Below are 23,284 nucleotides of genomic sequence, written 5' to 3' on the forward strand. Positions count from 1 at the left end.
AGTCATCTCTGAAGCTGACAGCACTGAAAGCATTGATGTTCTGAATGAATTGAATGAGGAAGGCACAGGATATAAAATGAAGACTATGCACAAACATACACAACATGAAAACCAGAAAGTCACCAGTGGCTGCCTTCTTTTCAAAACTCAGCACTGTTCACAGGCTGGCGGGAGTACGATATTCACCACCTATACATTCAGTCAATAATGTTGGCATTTATTTCTAAGCTTTGGGGTGTTTTTAATTTTTTATGTCTATATAAAAAAAAAAGTGCCCTTATACATGATGAGGCTTCCACAGCTGCCATAATTTTATAGTGACAAATCAGCCAGTGCTCAGTTTGAGGATGAACCCCCCTCCGCTCCCACTGCACATTTAGCCAGCACTGCAAGCCTCAAGCTACATATTGTGGAGACCCACTGCCTGCAACTTACTTTAGTGGAGCACAACTAAATGCAAGGGAAGCTCAGAAAAAGAGGACACTCTATAAAGGTGATTTGCAACCAAACTCCCTCCTTTCAGCATGCAATACCCACTGCTGATAAATGTAGCTGTTAAACTTGCCAAATTAACCAAGGGATGTTGGGAAAGGCTTCCCCTCCCTCCCCCCCCCAAAGGATCTGGATATTGAAATCAGGGAGAAGTAAACATTTATTTAGAGAGCTGGACACGCAGGCTAAACTCTCGCCAGGGAGCTTCTCTTTAGGAGCAGGTGTTGGCTAATTCACCCTAGTCTTTGGTTGCCTGAGGAAGAGCGAAATCAAGCTGGAAGGTGGAACGATAAAACGCCGAAGGAGAGAGTCCCAGGGAGCGAAACTTTCCATGTTGCTAGAGCAAACACGGGATACAGGTGATGAGTGCTGGGAAAAGTAATACGCTGGGGAAACAAGCTGCAATTCCGAATAGCGTTGCCCATAGCTGCTCCCGTCTGGGACCGTCAGGACTGTGTCACCAGCATTATTTGCGGAGGGCTGAACGTAGTTTTCCGGTAGCTCATTTTGCAGGCAGCTTTTACCTGTAACTCTTTGTGTTTGGTTTCTTTTCTCCTCCTTTAGCTAGCAGACTCCAACGTTTCATGGGATGGGAAGTTTTCTGCGAAGCCTGGAGAAAGCCGGCCCCACTCTCTTTTGTATGAGAGGGTATTAAAAACAAATAAACAAAAAAAACCCCACTACCCTGCTCTACCATTTTCCCGGGGTTACCACCTCTTCCTGGCTGTGTAAGCCGAGAAAAGGCGGAGTGCGGCCGCCCCGCGGGGCCGCGCCGAGCCGGGCGGGGCCGGGCGGAACCAGGCAGAGCGGCGGCCGCCGCCATCATGTTGTGCGGGGGCACCTCAGCGGCGCGGTCGGCCACCGGCGAGACGCAGCAAATTGCGGACGAGGTGAGAGGGGGCCGCGGCGGGGGTGGGGGCGGGGGCAGGACCGGCCCCGGGGCGCGGAGCCGCCCTGCCCCGGGGCGGGGGGGCGGCTGGCTGCGGCCCGGCCACGGGCCGCCCCGCCGGGCGTGAGAGCGGCTGCGCTGCGGCGCCATGGCGGCAGGGGTCGGTCAAAGCCTTCCTCCTCCTGGGGGTGTTCCCCACCGTGGGATATCTCCCCCCCACACACACCTTTTGCTTAAAAAACTAGAACGAGCGTAGTGACGCCCACGGGTCTTTCGTACCGTCTGCGCCTTCGGTACCTCTTTCCTGAGCCCTTTCTGGTTCCGCAAGACCCTTTTTTTGGAGCATGGGTGCAGCCACCAAATAAGGCTTTCCAGACTCGGTGCTGGGGCTCGGCAGGCTCCCTCCTGCTCAGTCTGGTTTCTTCTGGCCAGCAAGGCAACATTCGATTTGGCTTTAGCTTACTGAGAGCTTCTGGTTGATGGCGTACTGTTTGTTGTTCGCAAGAAAGCGTTGCCAAAGCGCCCCGTCACAGAACAGGAGTGCGTTAGGTGAGTCCCGAGCCTGGAGCAGGAATGCTTTAGGTGAGTCCCAAACCTCGGCTGCCCCTGGGGCCTCTCTGGCAGTGCGGCTAGCTCTCTGGGAAACGTGCTCGCGTGGAAGCCCAGCTGCGGGTTTTTTATTCCTGGGTGCTAAACTTTGCATGAGGCGATTAGAAACTCATCTTCTGAAACCCCTCTGCCTTGCTGAGGTCTCCAGACTACTTTATGGCACTGACCTGTCCTTTTTTTTCTTTTTTTTTTTTTTGTGATGCCACCGCTCTGTGCGTCACCTAGATGTTCTGTCAAAAATTGCGTAGTGATGCATAGCCAGGACCTGCAGTGAGGATACCCTACGAGTATCTACCCCAGAGGTGCTGCAGTTATCTTTAAACTCTGGATTTTATCCCTTATCAGTGCCTGGATACTGGAGAGAGAGGGAGCCTGCCTTGAAGTTCATGAAAGCAAATTGGGGGAGCTCTTCTCCCATCAGCTCCCATTTGTGGAGATGCCTCTCCACCGCTGTTTGCTCGCTCATCTCTCATTAGTGCTTTAAGTTTGCACCTCCCACCAAACACGGTGTGCCCCCAGTCCTACACAGCATTCTCCAAGCACACATTTTCTTTGCCTTTCGGGCCTCGTTCCTATATGTAAACAAAGAGTGGTAAGTCAGTAGTCATAGGTTTAAATTCACTGCTTTGGGGCTGCATCTCTGTGGGAAGGATGTTCAGAGGTCTAGATGTTTAGCCAATGCTCTAGGCAGAAACTTCTCCTTCCCCCCCTCCCTTCCTTTAAAAGCAGGAAGGCTGGCAAAGTGCAGAAATGTATGGAGCAATTCTTAACTACTTGGAGCCCATCCCTGTGCCTGCTTGGTCTCTGTTAAAGTTTTATCGACTTCAGAGAGAGCAAGTTGAAGATTTTAAGAGGAAATGTTAGAAGAATTTGGAGAGCACTGTTAAGTGCTTAGGCGCAGCTGGGGCACTCTACAGCTCTGTTCCAGCTTATGCAAATAATGTAGTAACTACCAGTAATATTAGCACAAGGTGATCAGTATGCTTTCTCATGTTTGAACTCTAAAAGATCTGTTTCCTTTTTCAAAAGGAAACAGGAGCTGGAAGGAGGAGCTCACTGGCTTATGAAGTCTAAACTTTGTAGCCACTTTTTGGGGGGAAATAAGCAAGAAAATATCTCTGTTATGTCACAAAGCAGAATTCAACTCTAACAACTGGCAATTCCAAATAGTGATGCTAGTTATAGTATCTTAAATTACTGTCCATGAATGGAACACATGCTTTTCCTCTAATAGTGACTATGTACAAATAAGTCCTTCTTTCAAAACGTACAATTTCAGGTCAGTTACATGTAATAACTCCAAAGTGCCTTCTGCTTTTTGCTTTTACCAGCTAGGGTGTGTCACACCAATGAAGAAAAATTAAGGGCAAATCATAGTTTCTTGCGCTCTTTATCATTGTCCAGATTTGTTTGCTAGACAGCAGTAATTTCTAAGCATGTACAAAACACCCAAAGGCAACGGGACTGCACAGCAGTCACTGAAATTAAAGTTTAGTTTGTAGAATCCAATGGTGTTGCCTAAAAAGAGATGTGTATCTCTTAAGCACCAAGTTGAGCTTGCAGTATTGAATACAGTATCGAGATTTGCTGAGAGATTGACAGTTATTGTTCTGCTCTGAAAAGGCCTGAATGTTGTGTTAAAGATAATGCTCGTGTGCAATTAACATTGCACAGGGACTGAAAACTAGATTTGTTTAAAAACCTGAATTTCTGTTCTGTGGCAGGCTGCAGTGCTTCAGTACAATAATCCAAAAACAAGGTGAAGAGTAAAAGCCAAACCAAACCAATTTGATTCAGAAGTGATGGAATTTACCAAAAATCTGGCATTTTCTTTTAAAACTAAATACTTCAAAGTTTGTCCAGTTTGTTTTGACTGCCAGTTTAAATTATTTAATGAAATATACATGGGAAAACTCAAAACTGAAATTCACCCATGGAATAATATGCTCAGCTGGATACAGACTATGATGAAAACATTCTTTTTGTTAAATCAAGATAAGAGTTCTTAGATTAATTTTGTTTGCTTAAAATCAAATCTTTTCAGAGATTTGTTAGAGCCTGCCAAGTTTGCTCACCACAAATACGTTTCCTGTTCCTGCTTTTCCAGTTCTCATCTCCATCACGTTGTTTCCTAAGGTTTGTGTAATGCCTAACATTGGTCGGACTTGTAGCGCTGGCAAGTAGTGCTGCTTACCAAGAGCAGGTAAAGCATGAGAAATAGCAGGACAGGCTTCTCTTTGACGGTGTCTCTGGGTTGAGAGTCCTCTAGGAGCTGTCTCTCCAAGGCAAGGATCGCAGCCCAGGCCTGTTCAGCCTTCGGAGGTTACTTGGGATGAATTTTAACCACCTGTCTCTTAGTGACTGCTCTGAGAGTGAGCATGCAGGACACCACAGAGCCTTCGAGACATGATAATTTTCAGTCCTGTGATTGAATCATATATTCTTCAGGTGTGGAGGGACCTCTCCTTCTGCTCAAAGCAGAATCATCTCAGACCAGGCTGCTCCGGCCTTCACCCAGCTGGCGCTTGAAAACCTCCAAGGATGGAGACTGCACAACCTCCCTGGGCACCCTGTCCTCATGGGGAAAAAGCTTTTCCTTATATCTAGTCAGACCCTCCAGTTTCTATTTATGACCATTGTGTCTCATCCTTTTGCCATGGCCCTCTGTAAAGAGCCAGGCTCTGTCTTCTCAGTAACCTGTCATTACTGGGAGGCTTTCCCACAAGCCGCCTCTCCTCCTGGCTGAGGAGAGGAAAATTGGACATATTACTCCCGACATGCTTAACAAATGCCAAGTAAAGGGTAGCAATCGCTTGCCTCTGACTTCTGGCTACACTTGTGCCAATGCAGATTGCTATGCTGTTATTGCTGGGGCGCACTGCTGGCTCAGGTTTAGTGCGCTGTCCCCCCAGCACCCCAGATCTAGCACTAGATCGTTTGCTAGCAAAGTGGGCTGATATCGGTTCTTTCAGTGAGCATTTCTCTCTGGGCTCTCCCTCTCCACCCTGACCAAGGATGCCCTTTTGTCACATGCTGTGACAAGTCATTGCCATGTGACTCTGAGCTGTCTGCAGTCATAGAGCCCAGTGTTCAGCTTTCTGGTGGAAATAGAAAATGTGCTGATCCAGGCTGCTTTTCAGACCTAAAAAAAACCAACCTTGTGCAGCATCTAGGATTGCTAAGGGAGTGGAGGACAGCAAAGGGCCAGCAGTATACCTATAGTTCCCCACTGCCACCCCTTCTTAAAATTTGCGATAGTAGCTCTGGTGACAGGTACTGAGCTTGCTTTCTCCCTCCTCTGAGTCCCAGTGGGAGGAAGGGAGGACTGAATTGCTGTGATTTCTGCAGCTGCACCCTTCCTTGGAAAGGTATTGGTTTCACTTGGATTTCTGTATAGCACAAATCTTATGGAGGAAAGCATTATTAAAACATCATTTTTTACTTTTGATGTACTGCTCCTAACCTGGAAGAAGCGTAGAGCTGTGACCTCTGAGAGAGGATGTATGGTATGGTCCTGGCTCCCTGGGCCAGGATGGATGGCCAATGCCTGCACCTTCTCAGTACTGGGGAGGGAAAAGCATGAGAACAGATCCTGTTGCAAGAATTCTTTCTGTTCCTACTTCTGTGTTTCCTAGAGCACCTGAGGAGTACACTTGTTTTCTCCCAAGGAAGCAGGTGGGATTCAGGCAGGATGGCAAACATATTCATTCTCCTTGAATTTATGAAGAAAGGAAAATAACACAATATAGCTGGAAAGAGAAAATCTGCTCACTGCTCTTCCTGTTGTACTGGGAGTCCGGGGAGAGCTGCATAATGTGGTACTGCAGGAGGGAAGACCTTCTGGGTAGCACTGAGCTTGCAGCAAGGACTACGAGACTAATTCTTACTGCCCTTGTAAAGGAAACCTGAAATCTTCTGCTTTCCTGACCAAGAACTTTACAGTGATGTTCTAGAGAGCCAAATGTAGGAAAGAAAAGCTGGAACTCATATGAGTTCATGTCTCCATCTGGAGTATTGGGCAAGTTATTGTGACTTACGAGTGCTGATTTTACACTCTGGGAATGATAACTCAGAAGGCTTTATGGTTCAGTTATTGTTTGGAAAATATTTGTGGTTTGAAAACACTACAAACTACAGTATCACATGCTAGAAGAACTATCAAATCAGTGTTATAAAACCTCAGATTTGCGCGTTTTGCTTTTAAAGCTTGATTTTGAATGCTTGTTCTGTGATGCTACCTCTGTAATAACTTGTTCTGAATTTGAAAAGGAAGGCTATGCTGAAGAAAGCCTTTTTTTCGGGCTGAATATTGTATATACATTATAAACTTCTCTTTAAAAAAAAACCAAAAACCTAAAGTCATGTGCATATAGGTATCAAACCACTTTACATTTGTTGATAAGTACACAGGACAGAAAGGGAAGCTGAGATGTGGAGAGAAGAAATCGTTCGTCAAAATACGTCTTCTGGAGTACCCAGACAGTTCTCTGTTAGAGGCTTAGTTTCAGTCTGTGATGATTGAATCACACTGCTGTCTTGGCTTCGCTGCCTGTCTAGATTTCTGGCCTTGCTTTAATACAAGTCTTCACATTATCCATTTTGATCTTTTAGTAACTCTGAAAAGCAGGAACTCTGTGTCTAGAAACTCAGCAGCAGTCACCTGAATGGTACTGAGGCACTGACATTGTGGGCCTTAAGTCCTAAATACTTGAATCTTGCACCAGTCTTAAATAACCTTTTGTTTTTTTAAGGTGAAGCCTCAGCTAGAAGAAAAAGAAGGGAAAACCTTCAATGTTTTCACTGCAGTGGAGTTTAAAACCCAGGTGGTTGCTGGAACAAATTACTTCATCAAGGTACAGGGCGGTGGGGAATGGGATCCCATTTTTTTACATGTATAATATGATGAATTTTTTTTCTTTAACTACTTACCTACACAAGAATGCTTGTGATTTCATCTTAATAAGAAAAAATGTGTGCAACACCCCCCACCACCTGTCTCCCTACCTGTATTAAATGGAGATAAAGTTAAGAATACTTCTCTATTTCCATAATGATTTCTACTCTTCAGTATTTTGTGAAACTTGGTTTGGGGGATAGTTACACATCCATGATGTTCAGCACTAATATTGCATTAAGTGAAATCCAGGTGTGTAAAGACAGTGATGCATCAGACCCTCTCTGACTCTGCCTGTAGTCATGCCAAACAAAAGAACAAGCAACTGTGATCAAAGCATTTAAGTGCTTGTTGTGCCAGATAAGATTAGAGTATTTTGTAGGTGTTGAATATATTAACCACCTCTCTGTAACTCTGATTCCCTAGCTGTACATTCCCTATCTCGGGCACAGGGAGGATTAACAGGCATAGAAGGATTAAGTGATATTTCCACAAAGCCATGATTTCTAATCTGCTTCAAAACAAGACCACATCTTCTGAGATGATGGTTTTTCTTACTGCCTTCCTGCTTCCCCATCCTGAAGACACACCAGTCCAAACCATACCTCCTGCTGAAAGCTGCTGGGATTCCATGGAGCTCACGGTTTTTCTTACCTTTCAGGTCCATGTTGGCAATGATGAGTTTGTGCACCTGCGGGTGTTCAGAAGCCTTCCTCACGAGAATAAGCCACTGAGCCTTCACAGTTACCAGAGCAGCAAGACTAAGCATGATGAACTGACATATTTCTAGCAAGCTTATCTTGTGCATATTCCTAATGGCCACTTGTATGCATTTTCTGTAGGCTGAAAAATGTTGACTCTTGTCCAAGTGAGAACAAGAATATGTCTCTTCATAAACTTAATGCTGGAAAAGGTCTATTTCTTGTATGCATTTTCCCTGGTATGCAATATCTAAATGAGGAACATAGCTCTCCTTTCACCTACACTAATGCAAACCCGAAGAAGCTGCACTGACTTCAGTGCAACTTGACTAGAATACTGTGCCTGAGTTAAGTATGTGGACTTCCCCAGTCTATAAATTGCAAGGGGAGTCTCATTAGCATTCATGTATCTGCAGCAAGGAGCAAGAGGAAAACTTGGATCTTCTCTGTGCCATTTTGTAACAGTGAATATACATGTAGATTTAAATTGTACCATGTGTTTTATTGTCAAGGACCTAACAACAGAGAGACTTGAGCATGAGCAAATTTGAAAGCATGGAAAAGGAAGGAGGATTGTAGTCTTGAAACAAACATTCCCTTGGTTATCATGTTTATCTACTGGCAGCAGTAGGTTATAATGTCCAGTAGAGGGTGTATGAGTTGAAAAAAACCCTGCTTATTTTCTGATTCCTGAGGAAAAGTCCTGGAAAGAAATTTAAACTAGGCAATGTATCTGCATAAATAACAATAAATACTTCTCTTGAGTTTAGACTGCATTTTGACTGGTGTTTCAACTGTTTCATTTGCTGCTTTTCAGTACTGGTTATTGTCTTGCTCAGAGTTTTTCCAGAGCCTTTTTCATATTCCAGATACCTTTATATTTCTCTTTATGTTTACATTTATGTTTATCTTTATGTTCTAATTAGAAATACTTCCTTTGAATGTGGTAAGGGACATGAAGGGCAACAAGACAGGCTTCTACAGGTACATCAGTAGCAAAGGGAAGATTAGGGAAAATGAGGGCCCTCTACCAAGTGGGGCAGGGGGCATGGTGACAAAAAGACATGAAAAAGGCCAAGGTACTCAATGCTTTCTTTGCCTTAGCCTTTAATGGAAAGACCTGCCTTCAGCAATCCAAGGTCCTTAAGACCAATGGGAAGGTCTGAAAAAAGGAAGACTTGGCAGAGTAGGATCAGGTTAGGGAACATGTAAACAAACTGGACATAGACAAGTTTGCAGAAAAGGACCTAGTCATCCTTGTGGGCAGCAATTTGAATATGGGCTGGCAATGCGCCTTTGCGGCAGAGAAGGCCAATGGTATCCAGGCTGCATTAGGAAGAGTGTTGCCAGCTGGTTGAGGGCAGTGAGGCTTCACCTCTGCTCAGCCCTGATGAGGCCACAGCTGGAGTGCTGGGTCCAGTTCTGGGCTCTCCAGTACAAGAGAGATGTGGAAATACAAGCCAAGGGCTATGACAATGATTGGCACATCTGACATGAGAGGCTGAAAGCATGGTGACTGCTCAGCCTTGAGAAGAGAAGGCTGGGGGGGGGGGGGAGTGGGGGTAGAATTTTCAGTGTATATAAATATCTGATGGGGGGGGGGTAAAGAACAAACCAGACTCTTCTCAGTGATGCTCAGTGAAAGGACAAGGAGGAAATAGACACAAGTTGAAATAACATAAATTCCACTTAAACATTAGGGTATTAAAAAAACAAAACCACTGCTGATACGAGCAAACACTGGAACAGGTTGCTCAGAGATGTTGTGGAGGCTCCATCCATGGTGACAGTCAAATCTGATGTTTGCCCCTGTGTTGCACTTGGCGGGGGGGGGGGGGTGGAAGTGGGAGGGAATGGACTATGTGATCTCCAGCAGGCCCTTCCTCCCACAACCATTAGTCTGTGATGCTGTGTAAGCATTACTGTTTATGCTTGATTAGAAATTTTTTTTGAAAAGGTTAGAAAATTTTTGAACTTTGCCTTGTAAATTTTTTTTCCATGTAGGCTGAACTCTGAGGAGAAACAGCCTACTTCTATATGCCCATACTGAAGAAACTACAAGCACTTTTGGTAAGAGAGAGTAGGGTGAATTTATGCATGTGTTATTGGCTGGGGGGGGGGGGGAGGGGGTTTGCAGGCTTACTTACGCCACGGGAATATGTAACCAGCCTTGCTTAGAAGGAGCATGTTCTGCCTCCAAACTGATTATTAGGGGGCTTAGGGGAGTTCAAACTGCTTGCTCTGCATATGTGCTTTTGCACACATCAAAACCTGCTGTCAGGCGTACTTCTTATTTTGCTAAGTTAAAAAAAAAAAAAAACAGAAACAAAACCAAAAAAAAATCCCGTGGGTTTTGGCAATGATGGAAGCAGTATTTCTTGATGCTGGGAACTCCCTGCATTGAAGTGAGGTTCAAAAGCTGACGACTGACTGGGCTGGATTTATGTTGTGCTGCTGTTGCCAGATTTGCTGTATCTATCTCAACAGTTTTTAACACTGGACTGCAGGTTTCAGCTCTTGTGGGACCCATTGGACTCTCCAGGGGTGGACTACTCCCAAAGTCACAGGAGGGCACAGGCTGTCTCCACACCCTGAAAACTTTATGCAGACAATTGGGGTGGGGTAGTAGCAGCCTCTTTCTAGACACCATATGCCTGCAACACTGCCATTCCCACCATTCAGTATCGCAGCAAAAAAATGAATACATGCAAGGCATGGTCTGAAACCCTTTCACCATTTAGTATCTTGAACCCAAGCCCTACCTCCTTGGTTTGGATTGTACTGCAGGTAATTCAGGGATGCCTAGCAGCTGCTCAGGTAAGAGGAAAGTGTTTTTGTTGTGATTTGGGCTTGCCCTCTACCTTCCTCAACTCAGAGCTCAGTTGAAGGCTGCTCTCATAACAGGCAGCTGATGCTACAAAAAAAAAAACAACACGAGCCCTTTAAGTTTCCAGTAAAACACACTCTCTAGCCAGGATGGTTGCGTCCTGCTCCAGGGGCTTAATGTTGGGATGCAGCTTTTTCTGTTGAGGCTGGAGGCCCTTCTCCTGCTGCTACCCCAAGTAGCTACACCACTGAAGCCGTATTTGGGGGGGGGGGGGCACCCAAGTTCTGGCTTCTTAGCTCCCCTCTTCAGCAATAATGTGTCTCACATGCTTACTGAAGAGAAGCTGTAGCTTGTGTTTAATGCGCTTAGAGCAACCCCAAGAAGACATCTCAGTCTGGTGCTAAGGTATGGAGCCTGTCTTAAGCCTAAAGCACTCACTCTCACAGCAGGCCCAAGTTTTGTCTTCAAAGCATGCATAGCAGCATTTTGGAAAGAGAAATTGAAAAGGATGTACTCTGCCTTACAGCTGGAGTGCCTCAGGTGACAGAAGCAGTTTTGACTCTCGTATTTCAGCACAAGTTACCTCAGACTCCATCCACGCTTTAGCCAAACAGCATGTGACCTGCAATACAGGAACAAATAGCTTTCAAAACTTTATTTGCATGGATTTACTGATAGAGGCTGAATCCACATGTGACTTGCAGAAGTGAGGAACCATGCCCCACTGTTTCTTAGAAGTAGGTCAGAGGATCATCTCTGGTTTTGCCAGTCTGATAACTGACAAGGCTGGGACCTTGGTTCTCATGAGGAAGGCTCTGAAAAACTCTCAGATGGGCATACATGGAATCAGAAACCTGGACCTAAAAACCAAAACAATGGGGAAAGTAAGGAACATGTGTGAAGCAGGTTCAAACAAAGCATGCTCTTTACTTGCAGAAATATATCTCAGGAGCTTAATTGTAGGCATGTCTCCATTTTTACTTCAGCATCTCTTAACCCAAGTCTGGCTAGTAGCAGGTGGCTGAAACTGTCTATACCTGTAGAGAAACGTATAGAAACCTTAAGACTGACATGAAAGGAAAATGAATAGGACTGCCTCGATGTGGAAGCACCAGAACTAACAACAGGAGAAATGTGTTGATGGCATCCTGATTAAGGTCATCAAGATCCCAGCACATCAGCATACAACTTCTCAGGATACTCAGAGCAGGATACAAAAGACGATGAGTAAATCCTGATGACTCAGAAGCGGGATGAGATGCAGAGACAACGTCAGCTCCTAGAGGGTACAGAAGACATATCCCAAACAAGCAAATGGTCCTAAGACCAGCCCCAGAGAAGCAATGACAACTTGATAGCCAGCATCAGTATTCAGTATTCCTCAGTATTACTGAAAACATGTTGGTGCCTGGACAGACAACTTGACATGTTTCTTGGTGCCTTTTGGGGGGGAGGGGGTATGAGCAGCTGAAGTACTTTTTTAAATAAACTCACCTTCCCCTCCCAAAAGTTATTACACAGGGTCCAATATTGTAGCAAATCTTTATTTCCTACATACAGGGCCAAGCTAATGGGCACTAAACTCTCACTGTGTGAGGTAAGTAGTATGCAGTATTAAGAGAAAGTTTAGGAACCATGCTTTCTGATGGCTGCAGTATGGCACTATGTTTGTCTTGGTCTGGATTGCATTGCAGCTGTAAGTTTGTTAGTGAAATACTGGTGATCTGGAAAATTCCAAAGTATAAAAGAATGAATTTTGTGACAGTCAGAGCTCATTCCAGTTGATGCTAAAAACGAAGTATGGGATGGGGGAGGAAACGCGATACTGGTAAACCAGTGCTGGACTTGTTTCCTGTCGCTTGCAAGACTGGGAAAGAAGAGAGAAATGACCAGTTATCAAGACTAAAAATGATTTTCTTCTAAGTTAGGTATCATGTCAGTCATAATTTCTGAGTAGTTCAGCTTAGCATGAATAGCAGGAGAACTAGTAGTTTGCACATGTAATTGCCTAGGTCAGCAGCAAGATTGCACTGGGTGTGACTCCTGCCTCTGCTGCAGCCTTTAAGTAAATTGTTACTGTTAGTGACTCAGTTGCAACATGAAGACACGTCTCACAGATGCAGGGCAAGGATAAAAATCATTCACAGAATCACAGAATCGTTGAGGTTGGAAGGGACCTCTGGAGATCATCTAGTCCAACCCCCCTGCTCAAGCAGGGTCACCTAGAGCACATTGCACAGGATTGCATCCAGGTGGGTTTTGAATATCTCCAGAGAAGGAGACTCCGCAACCTCTCTGGGCAACCTGTTCAGTGCTCTGTCACCCTCACAGTAAAATTCATGTCAGTGAGACCCAGACTCGCCATAAAATAGGTAGTCTGTCAGTAAAATTCTCTGAGGCCCACAGAATGCAGAAATAACTGTTGAAAGTTATTTGAAGGAGGGACCCAGGAAAGAAGGTTTGGCAGCGTTTGTCCTCCCTGCAATCAAGGAAGTATGAGCAGTGCAGAACAACTGCTCATCATGGCTCTCTGCAGAATCACTGTTCACCAAACCCTACCTGCCAATTTCTGCAATAGCAGGCAGACCCTTGCCAAGGGAGTACATCGTACCAGGTGGATGTCTGTAAAACTCTCAGGGGTTGTGATACAGTGGTCACATGCAACATGTACTCTACTTAAGGAAAGGCAACCTGCCAGCAAGCAGCATTTCCTGATCTTATGTTCTGGTGGTAAAATATGCCCTGCAATCTCTTAAGTGCTGCTTCTCTCAGAAAACTGCTCAAATCCATGGGTAAGGTTTTCAGGTGGAGGACACACCGTGCCATCAGAGGGCCACAAATGAAGCATTAACCATTTCCCCACACAGTGGAAAAGGGGCTTTACAAATACAGAAGGAACTAGCAGGCAAACTGCACCTCTGCAGTAGATGATACAGAACGAAGAGGTCAAGCACAGGCTTGTATGCAAAACTGGTCAGTAGTAGTGTGTGGGATGCTTAAATGAGATTTAAAAGATTCACTCTAACTCTCCATTAGATCCTCAGGCTGACCTCAGATTAATCATAATACACACGATGCTTCCTTTCATGGCAAAGTAGCAGCTCTTCCACTGCCTCTGTGTCTTCCAGCGGAGAGCAGAGTTAAGGCCAGTTCAGAAAATTCAAGCCGATAAGACAGTCAATAGTCTTTCAAGAGAGATGATCCTAAAAAGGTTATCATTCACGTCTCAAAAAACACAGTGCATGTTTGTAAGTTTTTCTATTCCTGTCCTACAGTAGTGACAAACAGAGGAGTTTTACAACCATCTGGAGACAGTCCCTAACTCCAGTCACATCAGAGAGTTTTCTACTACACCTGCTTTGTTTTCTTGGTATAAGCCAATATGCAAGTCACATATATTGTTTAACTAGAAAACACTCCCTCTTATAATATGTACAGACCTTAATGAAGTAGTTTATTCCAGCAACCACCTGAGTCCTATATACTATGGCTTGAAAGATGCCATGTGTTTTGTTTACCCTGCTTTCAAATTGTGGCTTCACCTGTAAAAAGAAAGGGAAAAAAGGGTTAGCAGGTTGGTATCAAGGCTTTCCTCTCACATCCACCACTCTTAATTTTCAGCTTCCTAAAATACACACACGTCCTTAATAAAATAAACCCGTTAGAACCAAAATAATTCAATTTACACCAAAACCTCCAGCCCATTTCAAGCATTGCCTCCAGCCTCCTTTAAAATCCTGTCAGAATTAGGCTTCCTAACAGTTTAGCTGGACAACTTTTGGGAAAATCTCTCTCCTGCTCAGTATAGGGAAACCACTGTCTAGAGCCCTTTTAATTTTTTGTCAAAGGAACCAGGTACCAAACCATACTGCCTGCAGGGAATGTCCTGTGCCAAGCACACCATTACGCAGTAATGGAAGGAAACCTGAGCCTGTGCCAGTCGGTTGGGGAGGCTGCAGGTCCCTGCTGTGTTTCACAGCCTCAGAGCTGTACTCGATTTGTTTATTGCAAGTTCTGTAAGAAAAAACATTAAACTGGGTTCTTTGAGAGTATTGAGGCAACCAACTGATCAGGCTGTTCCTGAAAGTTATTCTAGCCCTGGTTGAAGCCTTGCAGCTAAAGCTGTAATTTAAGCTAAATATGCTATTAAACATCTAGAATTGTATAACATAAACTGTAACAGTTACAGTGGTCCAGGATTGGATTAGGTACTTCCATCTCCTAAAGCAGATGTAGGACTTCAGAAGTGTGAGCCAAAGTCAACCCCAGAATTGCATAAACATCATCAGTCCTTCACTACATAGCAGCTGCAGCTAATGTAGTTCAATGAAGTTCAAAACAATACTCTGTGCTGACCATACTTAACACTAACAACTCTGGGAGATGTATTTATGCACAATACCCAGCTTAAGCCCTGTAGATCTTAAAATATGTACAGTTCAGACATTCACAGACTCTTTACGTACCTATTAAAAAGGTGTAAAAAATTTCTGCTGAAACATACAAGTGTAGGCGAAGTTTAGGTTCATCGGCAATCGCAGTGGCCCTAGCTTCTCGGAGATCTAATATTCCTACAAATACTAGACTGCAATGGCAAGGGGGAGGGGGACAGCTGTGAGCACGGGTGGAAGTCTAGCCAGGTGTCTAAGGCATCAGGATTTATGCACCAGTGAATGTTTTACTATAGAAGCTTGCATCTGATGACACAAATTCCCAGTAGAAAGGCGACTACAACAAATGTAACCAGAAAACTTCTCTCTAGCATCCAGAAAGCATGAAAAAATTCTTCCAAGCTGGGTATCAGCCCCTCCTCTACATGACACACACACTAATGACCTGATGCAGGTCAGATGCATACCAGAAGTTGGGCGGATGAGGGCATTGCTATTTAGCAGCCTGCTCAGGCAGTCCCTGGGAGGGGTTCAGCAGCACATCAGTACTTCCCATCATGGGGAAGTTCACAGGAGAACATGGAACTAATTGGTCTTCTTCCCAGAACTTCTGCCTCCCACTCACCATCACTCCCCTGACGTTTCTTCATACTAGCCAGGTCCCAGGAAGCAACGTGCAGTTCAACAATTTCTGGACAGTCAGTAATTTTCCAATACCTTCAACTCACCATCTTGAGGCTTTTCATAATCTCTTACTCTATTCATTTACTAAATTGCCAAGAGCTCTTTGCTCTTCTCCTACACTAATGAAGCAGTTTCCACATGGCTCCTATCCCAGGAACGGCCAGCTATACTTTCTGCTCAGCTATACTTTCAACTCAGAGCTACTAACTCTAGCAAATGAGGAAACTCCAGTTCTCAACCCTCTTCCAGCTGGCAGGGTCTGCAGGCTTTTAGAAATGTAAATGAACCATATGCAAGTTAATTGTGGCATCTTTGGGTACTCATTATTCCTGTCTTAGAACAAAACAAAGTCAGTTCTACCTCTCTCCTGACTTATGATCTCTCCCAGCTTCTGACCACTTGTTATTTATTGACCAAGCCTTTAGTAAGATCAGGCATGCAGACAGCTTCTTAATCAAATAGAAAATATAACATTCCTCAGCTCATATCTAATAGCTCTTTAAACCCCAAACATTCCTGAGTTTAAAGGCAACAGCTGTAATACAAGGGGACTGAATAAATAACACATTCCCCAGTTCACTGAGGATTAGACTAGAGACAAGGCAAAGGTGCAAGTAAATGATTCCATAATGCCAAGAGCAGAGAGACCTTGGGCATCCCAGGGTTTGCACATGCTCTTCACAACTTTGTTCAAGTCACGTGAATTGCTCCTCCTCTTAGCAGAGCATAAAATCCTACAGAATTGCATCTCCTAAAGGGTAACATTTATCTGTCTGGAAGCCTAGGGGGACTGCCCCACCATAAGGTTTTTCTTCACAAGGACGTTTTCCTTAGAGAACTGCATGAGCAAAGCCTCTGTGGAGTCTGAGCTTTCAAAAGGAAAGGACCTACAAAGGAGGAGGAGGGAAGAATCACAAAGTTCTTCAAATAAAGAGCAAAGAATAATTTGTTTTCATTTTCCTGAAGTTATTTATGGTGCTCTTCCATTCTCAGTAACTCAGTCTGCTTCCGGAATCAAAAAGAACATCCACATCTCCACATTTAAAATTCCATATTTTGCCCTGTATTTTGTGAGCATGAGCACAGCCTGACATGAACTTTCACATTAAGTGCCTTTTTGCTCACTGACAGCCAAGCACCACAGTTTAATTTCCAACACACATCACTGTGCTGTAGGATCTTTTGTCAGTATCACACACAACACAGCCCAGCATTAAAAAAAGCACAGCTCAATATCTGGCAAGCTATACTTTAAGCACCTCCTTGAAAGGTGCTATGAAAGTGTTTTATGGACTCAGTCAAATTTCATGGCCTCCAGCTGTCAAGAGACATTGTCCTCTCTCTCTCTCTCTTACATATGAAGAAACCAGAATTGTAAATGCACAACGGTGCTGCAAGCCCTTGCCTAAGTTTGTCACTCTGTGGTCTCTTCCCCATAGATAAGAGGGAATTTCTGATCCCTGCAAGTGCTGCTCCTTCAACCACATGTCAGTGTAGGATGAACAGTGATGCTGCTCTTGAGCAATTCTATCGGTGCACCCCAAACATTTTTAGATGATCCTTTCCCCTTCAGTTCTGCAGTAAATTACCCTGTCTCTGACTAGCTCATTATCATCATCCCTCTTGGCATACTCCAACCCTGCCCCATCTATGCGCACCTCGCTCGGGTCACCCCAGACTCCTCACAGCCTTTAATGCCCCCCAAAATCCCTCTAATGTAACGATCTACCTGTTCCCCCTTCTCCTCACATCCCACTTCCTAGCAGAGACACCAGCACCCTCCAGTGCCTCACCTGCTGTCTGATCAAACCTCCCTCCCTCTTTCTACAGACCAAGTACTGTCCATTTCACAGCCAAAATCCCCATACAGCCTGTTTACAAGATCTCTTGGTGGCTCTGCCTCTCCACACACACAGTCCAGCTCACCTTAGTGCAGCTTCATCATTGCCTGGTCCTAGCCTGCAAGCCCACGGGAGACGTGGAGCAGCAATGGAGTGTACCTAGCCCACCGTGGCACAGCAGAGGAGGGAGCTGGGAGCCCTGCACACACAGGCACATGCAGCAATATTGACTAACACCTTCAGCCCTGCTACTTCCTATTTTTGTTTCCTCCTGGGGAGGATTAGCTACACTCTGTGTGGTTGCCAAAGAAGGAAGAGCTCATCTTCCAGAGTTGGGAAGATAAAGGGGATGGCAGAGGGTGGGGTGGGGAGGAGGGAACAACAGGCAAGGGAGACAAAAGGAGATTTCCCATGTCACACTGTGCCCCTCCCACTCCTCAAGATACATTTTGTACTATTTAATAAGTAAGTGCTGCATTGCAGGATGTTATAGGATCTGCACGTGTGGTCCACAAAGCTGCTTCCCCAACAGCCCCACCAACCACCACAGCAGGCGCACTTGCCCTGCCTACTTGTGTTCAGCTCACCCTTTCCTGCTGCACCAGCAGCCCCTGCATCACAGCTGTGACACTCAAAAATACGAGATGCCAGCAGAGAACATGCCTGTTATCCACAGCCATGTCCTGCAAGTGTCTTTGTTTTTAGTGCATGCTGCCATATGGTTTGTCCTAATCAGGTCCTTCAGTGAAGAATTAATTCTATCAGGTATGACCCCCTCCGTTCAAATGCATTGCCCTTAACTTCAAACAAGTGATCCCACTGCTGGCATGCTAGAGCTGGTCTTTGAACTACATGCAAATGTACCGAAGGTAGCCAGTACAATGCCTGGTTATGGCCAAGGACAAGAGAGAGAAATGGTTTATCTCTGTGTTCCTGGTACAGTTCCTACCTCAAATGCTGACGAAATACTGGCAATCAAGGGGACTCCCATTTTCAGCACTAACTTCTTCAGTTTAAACATTGGTTCAGCATCACTATCCGGTCTCCCAACCTTTGCACAAGCTTCAAGACTTGACCCCCTGCACACGGAGATTGTTCATCTTCAGATAGGTTGCAACTCACCTGGTCAACAATATGCTGGACTTCTGGGGTAGCAGACTTGGTGTCAGATAAGCCCCCAGGCATCATGGTGGCAGATAACCTCTCCAAAATGACAGGCAGTTCTGAGGAGGAAAGTTCAGAGCAGTCTGAGCAGAGTCACCAGGCATCTGCTGTATATTTATATATACATATACACGTGTTGTGAAATCACATGACTTGTAGCTTACAGAGCCTACCATTACTAGAGAAGAAGAGAAAATGGGTAAAACAGGAAAAAAGAACAACGTAAAGCATGGATATTAATAGTAAATGAAAAAAAAGCCCCACACTTTAAAATCTTACAGTGGGTACAGAGTCTTCATGTGTTGTGAAAGGAGTGATGCACTTCACTCGTAAGAGGGAAGCAGCACTACGTTTATTGCAGTAAGACAGCGACTTAACAAAGTTCAATCATAAATAAGAACTATTTAACGAGGTTCGATTGGCAAGGTTCACTCAGTTATTTACTGCATGAAGGACAGGGTCAGATGCGTGCGCAATGGAGACTCTCCCGTTGAGTCATGAGGTTCAGACTGGACCCCCTTGCTTTCTAAACTCCTTTGGAGAGAAGCCTAGGTGTGGCTGAATCCAGTCCTAGTCTCAGACTTGGTCAACGGTTTATGTCCAAGGAATTATGTGTGCTGTCAGTCAGGGATATAACTCAGGAAAGTTTCACAAAGTTCGCAAAAGTTCAGCATGCTGTTAATCATTTACCGAGGATCTGTCGCAGGTAAGGAATCTCTCAGCCTCGAGGAGCAACCTTGAGAGGCGCTCCTACTCAAGAGGAGGTTCTGCAGTGCAGCCCGCTGCCGTGCAGGAGAGCTCAATGGGCTCTGGGCCGCCCCCTATTATGGGGGGGGAGATGATTGACTCATAGTCATATTTGCATACTAGATGGGCCTTAGTAGGCGCATGCTCAACTAGCCCCCACATACGTGCTGTTTGCAGGGAGGTCAGGTTGAGGGGGAGAGAGCACATTAGTGGGGGGGGAAAGGAGCACACCCTCACATCATGTCAATAAGAAAAGCAAATGACAACAATCTCCAGCCACCCACATCTAAGAGAGTTGGTTCAGCCTGAAACTAGAACCTCTCGACTCACCACCCATGCATAGATGACTGGTCTGTGTACTTAGGAAAGGGACCAAAGCTACACCCAGCATTTCCCAACACTATTTGAGATTGGATGAAAGTATGTGGCAATTTCTTTAGTGCAGCTCCTATTCAACTTGAAAATGCATTTTCTCAATATCCTTCAAAGCAGGAGGCAGCAAAAGATTGCTTTTTATTTTTTCAGTTACTTTACTTCCCTCTGCCTGACCTGAAAGGCGCCGAGGCACTGATCAGTCCCACTACTACTGTTGCCTGTTTTAGGCAAACACCAGAACCAGGAGGGAGAAAATTCCTATCCTAAGTTCAGGTAAGTATTGCAGATAGGTTAATTTTGTTGCTTTCCTATCAAACGTACGGTTGCATTCAGACAATCATGTCAGTGATTGAATATGGAGTATTATTTCCTTTCTTTTTGAAAACCCTGCGCCAATTTACTGGAAAAGAAAGTACCATATCTGTTTTCCTGTCCCCCTCACTGCAGTAGCTGAGGGCACGAAGTAGCTGCTCTAATTTCAAGGTACTTAAAGTTACACATTGCTAAAATATGTAACATGTAGAAAGTATGTGTGCATTCTGCATAAGCACTCACAGACACATGACAGTCATATGCATGACTGTATATGAATGTACACAGCTCAAACACATGCTGCCTACTGCAGAAAGGCTAGCAACTGTTAGCAGCCCTGGCTGGTAAGGAAGAGCTAATGCTTCAGGACAGAATGAAAAACTGCTTTCCCTTTTGTAGTCCTGCCATTCCCCTCTCCAGCAAAGGGGATGAAGGTTGTTCCAGAGCAAGGACCAGAGGAGTAGCAACAGACCAAACAATTTTTGGTCCCTGAGGGTGGACACACATAAAGGAGTGAAGTGAGAACTTGTGCAGAGCATGGGCAATGGGCACTTCTGGGATCAACATTAGAGAACTGGCCATAAGCAAGCAAGCGAGGTCACAGCCAAAGCAATGGTGATTGTGCAGCACAGACATATCTATGTATCAGTAGCACAGACCAGCTTCGGGACCCTCCTCATAGATGACAAGTGATGCAACAGACTGAAAAGAAGTACTTCATATCTATCTTCAAGGCCTGTTCTTGGTACAAAGGTCTTGGGATTGGGAAACTAGGGCTGACGGGGCACTGGACTTAATAGGATATAGATCGAGGTAATATGTAGCATGTCGCTGATAAGAATGTTGCGGGATTTCCCAGACTTGGGCAACAGTGTCATGTGAGCAGATGAAAGCCATTTGAAGAAAATCAGTTGTCATGATAAAACATTTTTCTGAACAAAGTGAAAAACATTCCTAGTTCTTGCAAGCGAGGGGAGCATGTTAAAGCTGGAAGTCTGCCATTTTCACTGAATTTACCAGTCTGGATGAGTTTTTCCTCACAGCCCAGTTCATGGAGTTAATGACAACTCACGCAGATGAGCTCAACCTCCTTCTTATGCACACACCACTGCTGAATCACTCGAGTGCTGATCATCTTCCCCCATGCTCCTACCATGCATCTTATTCACGCAGCAGGACAGAGGACCTAACCAACTGGAAGAGCCAGCTCACCTTATTAAAGCACAAAAAACACAGAATATGCCCAACAAGGCAGCACCAGTGCTGAACCAGGCCTTTTTACAAACTTCACTTACTGGAATGCAGATCACACTAGCTCCCCAGGGAAGAGATGTTGAAAAGATGTCCAGGGCAGCACTAGCCTTTGGTGAATTCTTGCTGCTGATTAGTAAGGAGTTTGCTGAGTACAGAGGCTAGAAGGGGTAAAATTACAATCTCAGGAAGACTCTAGGAGGGAAGACACTAATGTTGTTTGGAAGTCATCCATTAAACTCTGCATTTCTGGGTTTGATGGTTTTTACTTCAGAGTCTGAGAACTCTGTTTTCAGAATGCACAGAATTGTCCAGAAGGGAAATGCAGATCAGCATTAAGTGTTAGCAACTTGTAGCTAAAGTTTTCCCGTGCAAACCATTCTGTTTTCTTTCTGCAAGAGTCCTAATGGTTGTCTCAAAACCCAGTGATGCTTCTGAGATTGGAATGTAGTACTCCCCTGCACACACAGCTCATGAAGTCACTGAAATGCTGACAGCTCACTATCAAAGATGGTCAGTGGCATGGGACAGGGAAGATGTCAATTAGTTACAAGTCTCACAATGACAGTAAACAAGAAGATGAAGATGCTAGATACATGTAGACGTTTAGCGTATAAATGCAATCCTAACATAAACCTCTCTCCATTAAGCTTCGGCTATAATGAAACAGCATTTGGAAAACTGCCTAAGAAATTCTGTATTATCAGCAACTATTTATAAGGAATCCTATAACAACATATGTATGCTTGTACATTCCTGTATTATATTCCTGTAAAATAAGACTCCAAATTTATGAATACAGTGATCTACGTAAATGTCTCACTGGGAATTTGGACCTTAGTCTGCATGCTTGCTACCCTCAGAGATTCCAAATGCATAGCCATCATTTGAACCAATTTCTCCAAATCAGTCTCATTTTTGCACTGAGTGTGCATGTAGCTTCTAGTCACAAGCCAAAGCCCTACACGTAACAAAACACTGAGGCAACAAGTCAGTCTTCTGGTTTTGCAGTGACAAGACATGAGTCACAAGATCATGACTGGATGAAAACACCACACGGCCTGCACTGAATTTCAAGAGCTGCTAAAGGAAAGCAGCCCTCCACCTACAAACTGGGGATCTAAACATCATCATGGTAACACTAGCCTTGATTTTCAACATGCTGGTCTGCAAACAAGGGCTTCCATCCTAATATCCACCCAGATTTCAAGAGCTTTCTGACACTGTACATCAGCTAGAGAGATAGATAGAAACCTGAAATTCAGCAGCAGAAAGTTGTGTTTCACTGAGTGTTAAAATCATAGTGTTAAAACCTAGTGTTAACCTAGTGTGAAAATCATTAAAAGTTCTAGCCTTTGCTGAGCTTATGGTACCAGTCAAGAGCCTCTTCCCCTTAGTCTGCTCCAAGACAACCAAATTCTATCCTTAAAAGATTTCTGTAAAAAGACTAGCTATTTCATCAGTTTTGAGTGCCTAAAGGCTGCAGAAGAAGAGAGCACTGAGTGCCAGAAAAAAATGCCTCTTCCTGTTTCACAAAAGGAAACGAAGCATATGTTCGAGATGGTTTTTCACCCCAGCACAGGGACAAGCTACCTGCAGGGGATCTAGACTCAGGGCAGGGGCATCGGTTGTGCAAATTGCTAAAGTGCCTTAACCTGAAGTAGTAAAGTTAGAGCCAGAAAAAGGGATGAAATCCTGCTATTTGCAGGGTCCATTGTTTGATACACATGACATCAAGCAGTCCACTTATCTTGTGGCTACTTTGATCATGATAAGAGTAATAAAGTTGAAGCAGGATTCAACCCTAAGTAGGCATGATCCTAGAATGGACAGGGGTCACTACACACAGAGAACATTTTATCTGTCTTTATTTAGTACAGCCCACAGCCACTTACATACCATCACAAAGCATCCCACTTCTCAAACAAATCTTAAATACTCAAAAACTAGCAAGGCCTTCTCCTCCCTCCCTTTTTCCCAAAGCACAGCAGGCAATTTCAGCTACTCACCTTAATGTTCCACTAAGTTCAACAGCAAGAGATTCAAACAGCCACTCATCCATGTGATTTGTCATATACTGTAAGAGATATCCCTCTGTGCTCAGAGC

At 44.6% G+C, this 23,284-nt stretch overlaps 2 protein-coding genes and 1 long non-coding RNA gene across 6 annotated transcripts; 1 reads left to right on the forward strand and 2 right to left on the reverse strand.

Annotated features, from left to right (window-relative positions):
* Positions 1-634: 634 nt before the first annotated feature.
* On the reverse strand, positions 635-1,929 carry LOC106497210 (uncharacterized). Its single transcript, XR_001294772.1, has 2 exons — positions 1,661-1,929; positions 635-1,125 (listed from the first exon to the last, which is right to left on the reverse strand). It is a non-coding gene; the product is annotated as an uncharacterized lncRNA (long non-coding RNA).
* LOC106497183 (cystatin-B-like) lies at positions 1,124-8,361 on the forward strand. The gene is made up of 3 exons (XM_067302504.1): positions 1,124-1,382; positions 6,742-6,843; positions 7,546-8,361. Exons 1-3 carry the CDS (start codon positions 1,317-1,319, stop codon positions 7,672-7,674), a joined length of 297 nt encoding a protein of 98 aa, XP_067158605.1. The 5' UTR covers positions 1,124-1,316; the 3' UTR covers positions 7,675-8,361.
* A 2,674-nt stretch (positions 8,362-11,035) lies between these two features.
* Positions 11,036-23,271, reverse strand: CSTA (cystatin A). 4 transcript variants are annotated; one of them, XM_013958042.2, is made up of 4 exons: positions 23,187-23,271; positions 18,451-18,551; positions 13,853-13,954; positions 11,036-11,272 (listed from the first exon to the last, which is right to left on the reverse strand). In XM_013958042.2, the coding sequence occupies exons 2-4, from the start codon at positions 18,514-18,516 to the stop codon at positions 11,144-11,146; spliced, it is 297 nt and encodes a 98-aa protein (XP_013813496.1). In that variant the 5' UTR covers positions 18,517-18,551; positions 23,187-23,271; the 3' UTR covers positions 11,036-11,143. The 4 variants fall into 4 exon arrangements, with proteins under 4 accessions (XP_013813496.1, XP_013813498.1, XP_013813499.1 ...); XM_013958044.2 differs by lacking the exon at positions 23,187-23,271 and adding an exon at positions 21,222-21,372; XM_013958045.2 differs by lacking the exon at positions 23,187-23,271 and adding an exon at positions 19,183-19,708.
* Between the last annotated feature and the right edge of the window lie 13 nt (positions 23,272-23,284).

This window comes from Apteryx mantelli, chromosome 1, assembly GCF_036417845.1.
Source record: "Apteryx mantelli isolate bAptMan1 chromosome 1, bAptMan1.hap1, whole genome shotgun sequence".
NCBI lineage: Eukaryota > Metazoa > Chordata > Aves > Apterygiformes > Apterygidae > Apteryx > Apteryx mantelli.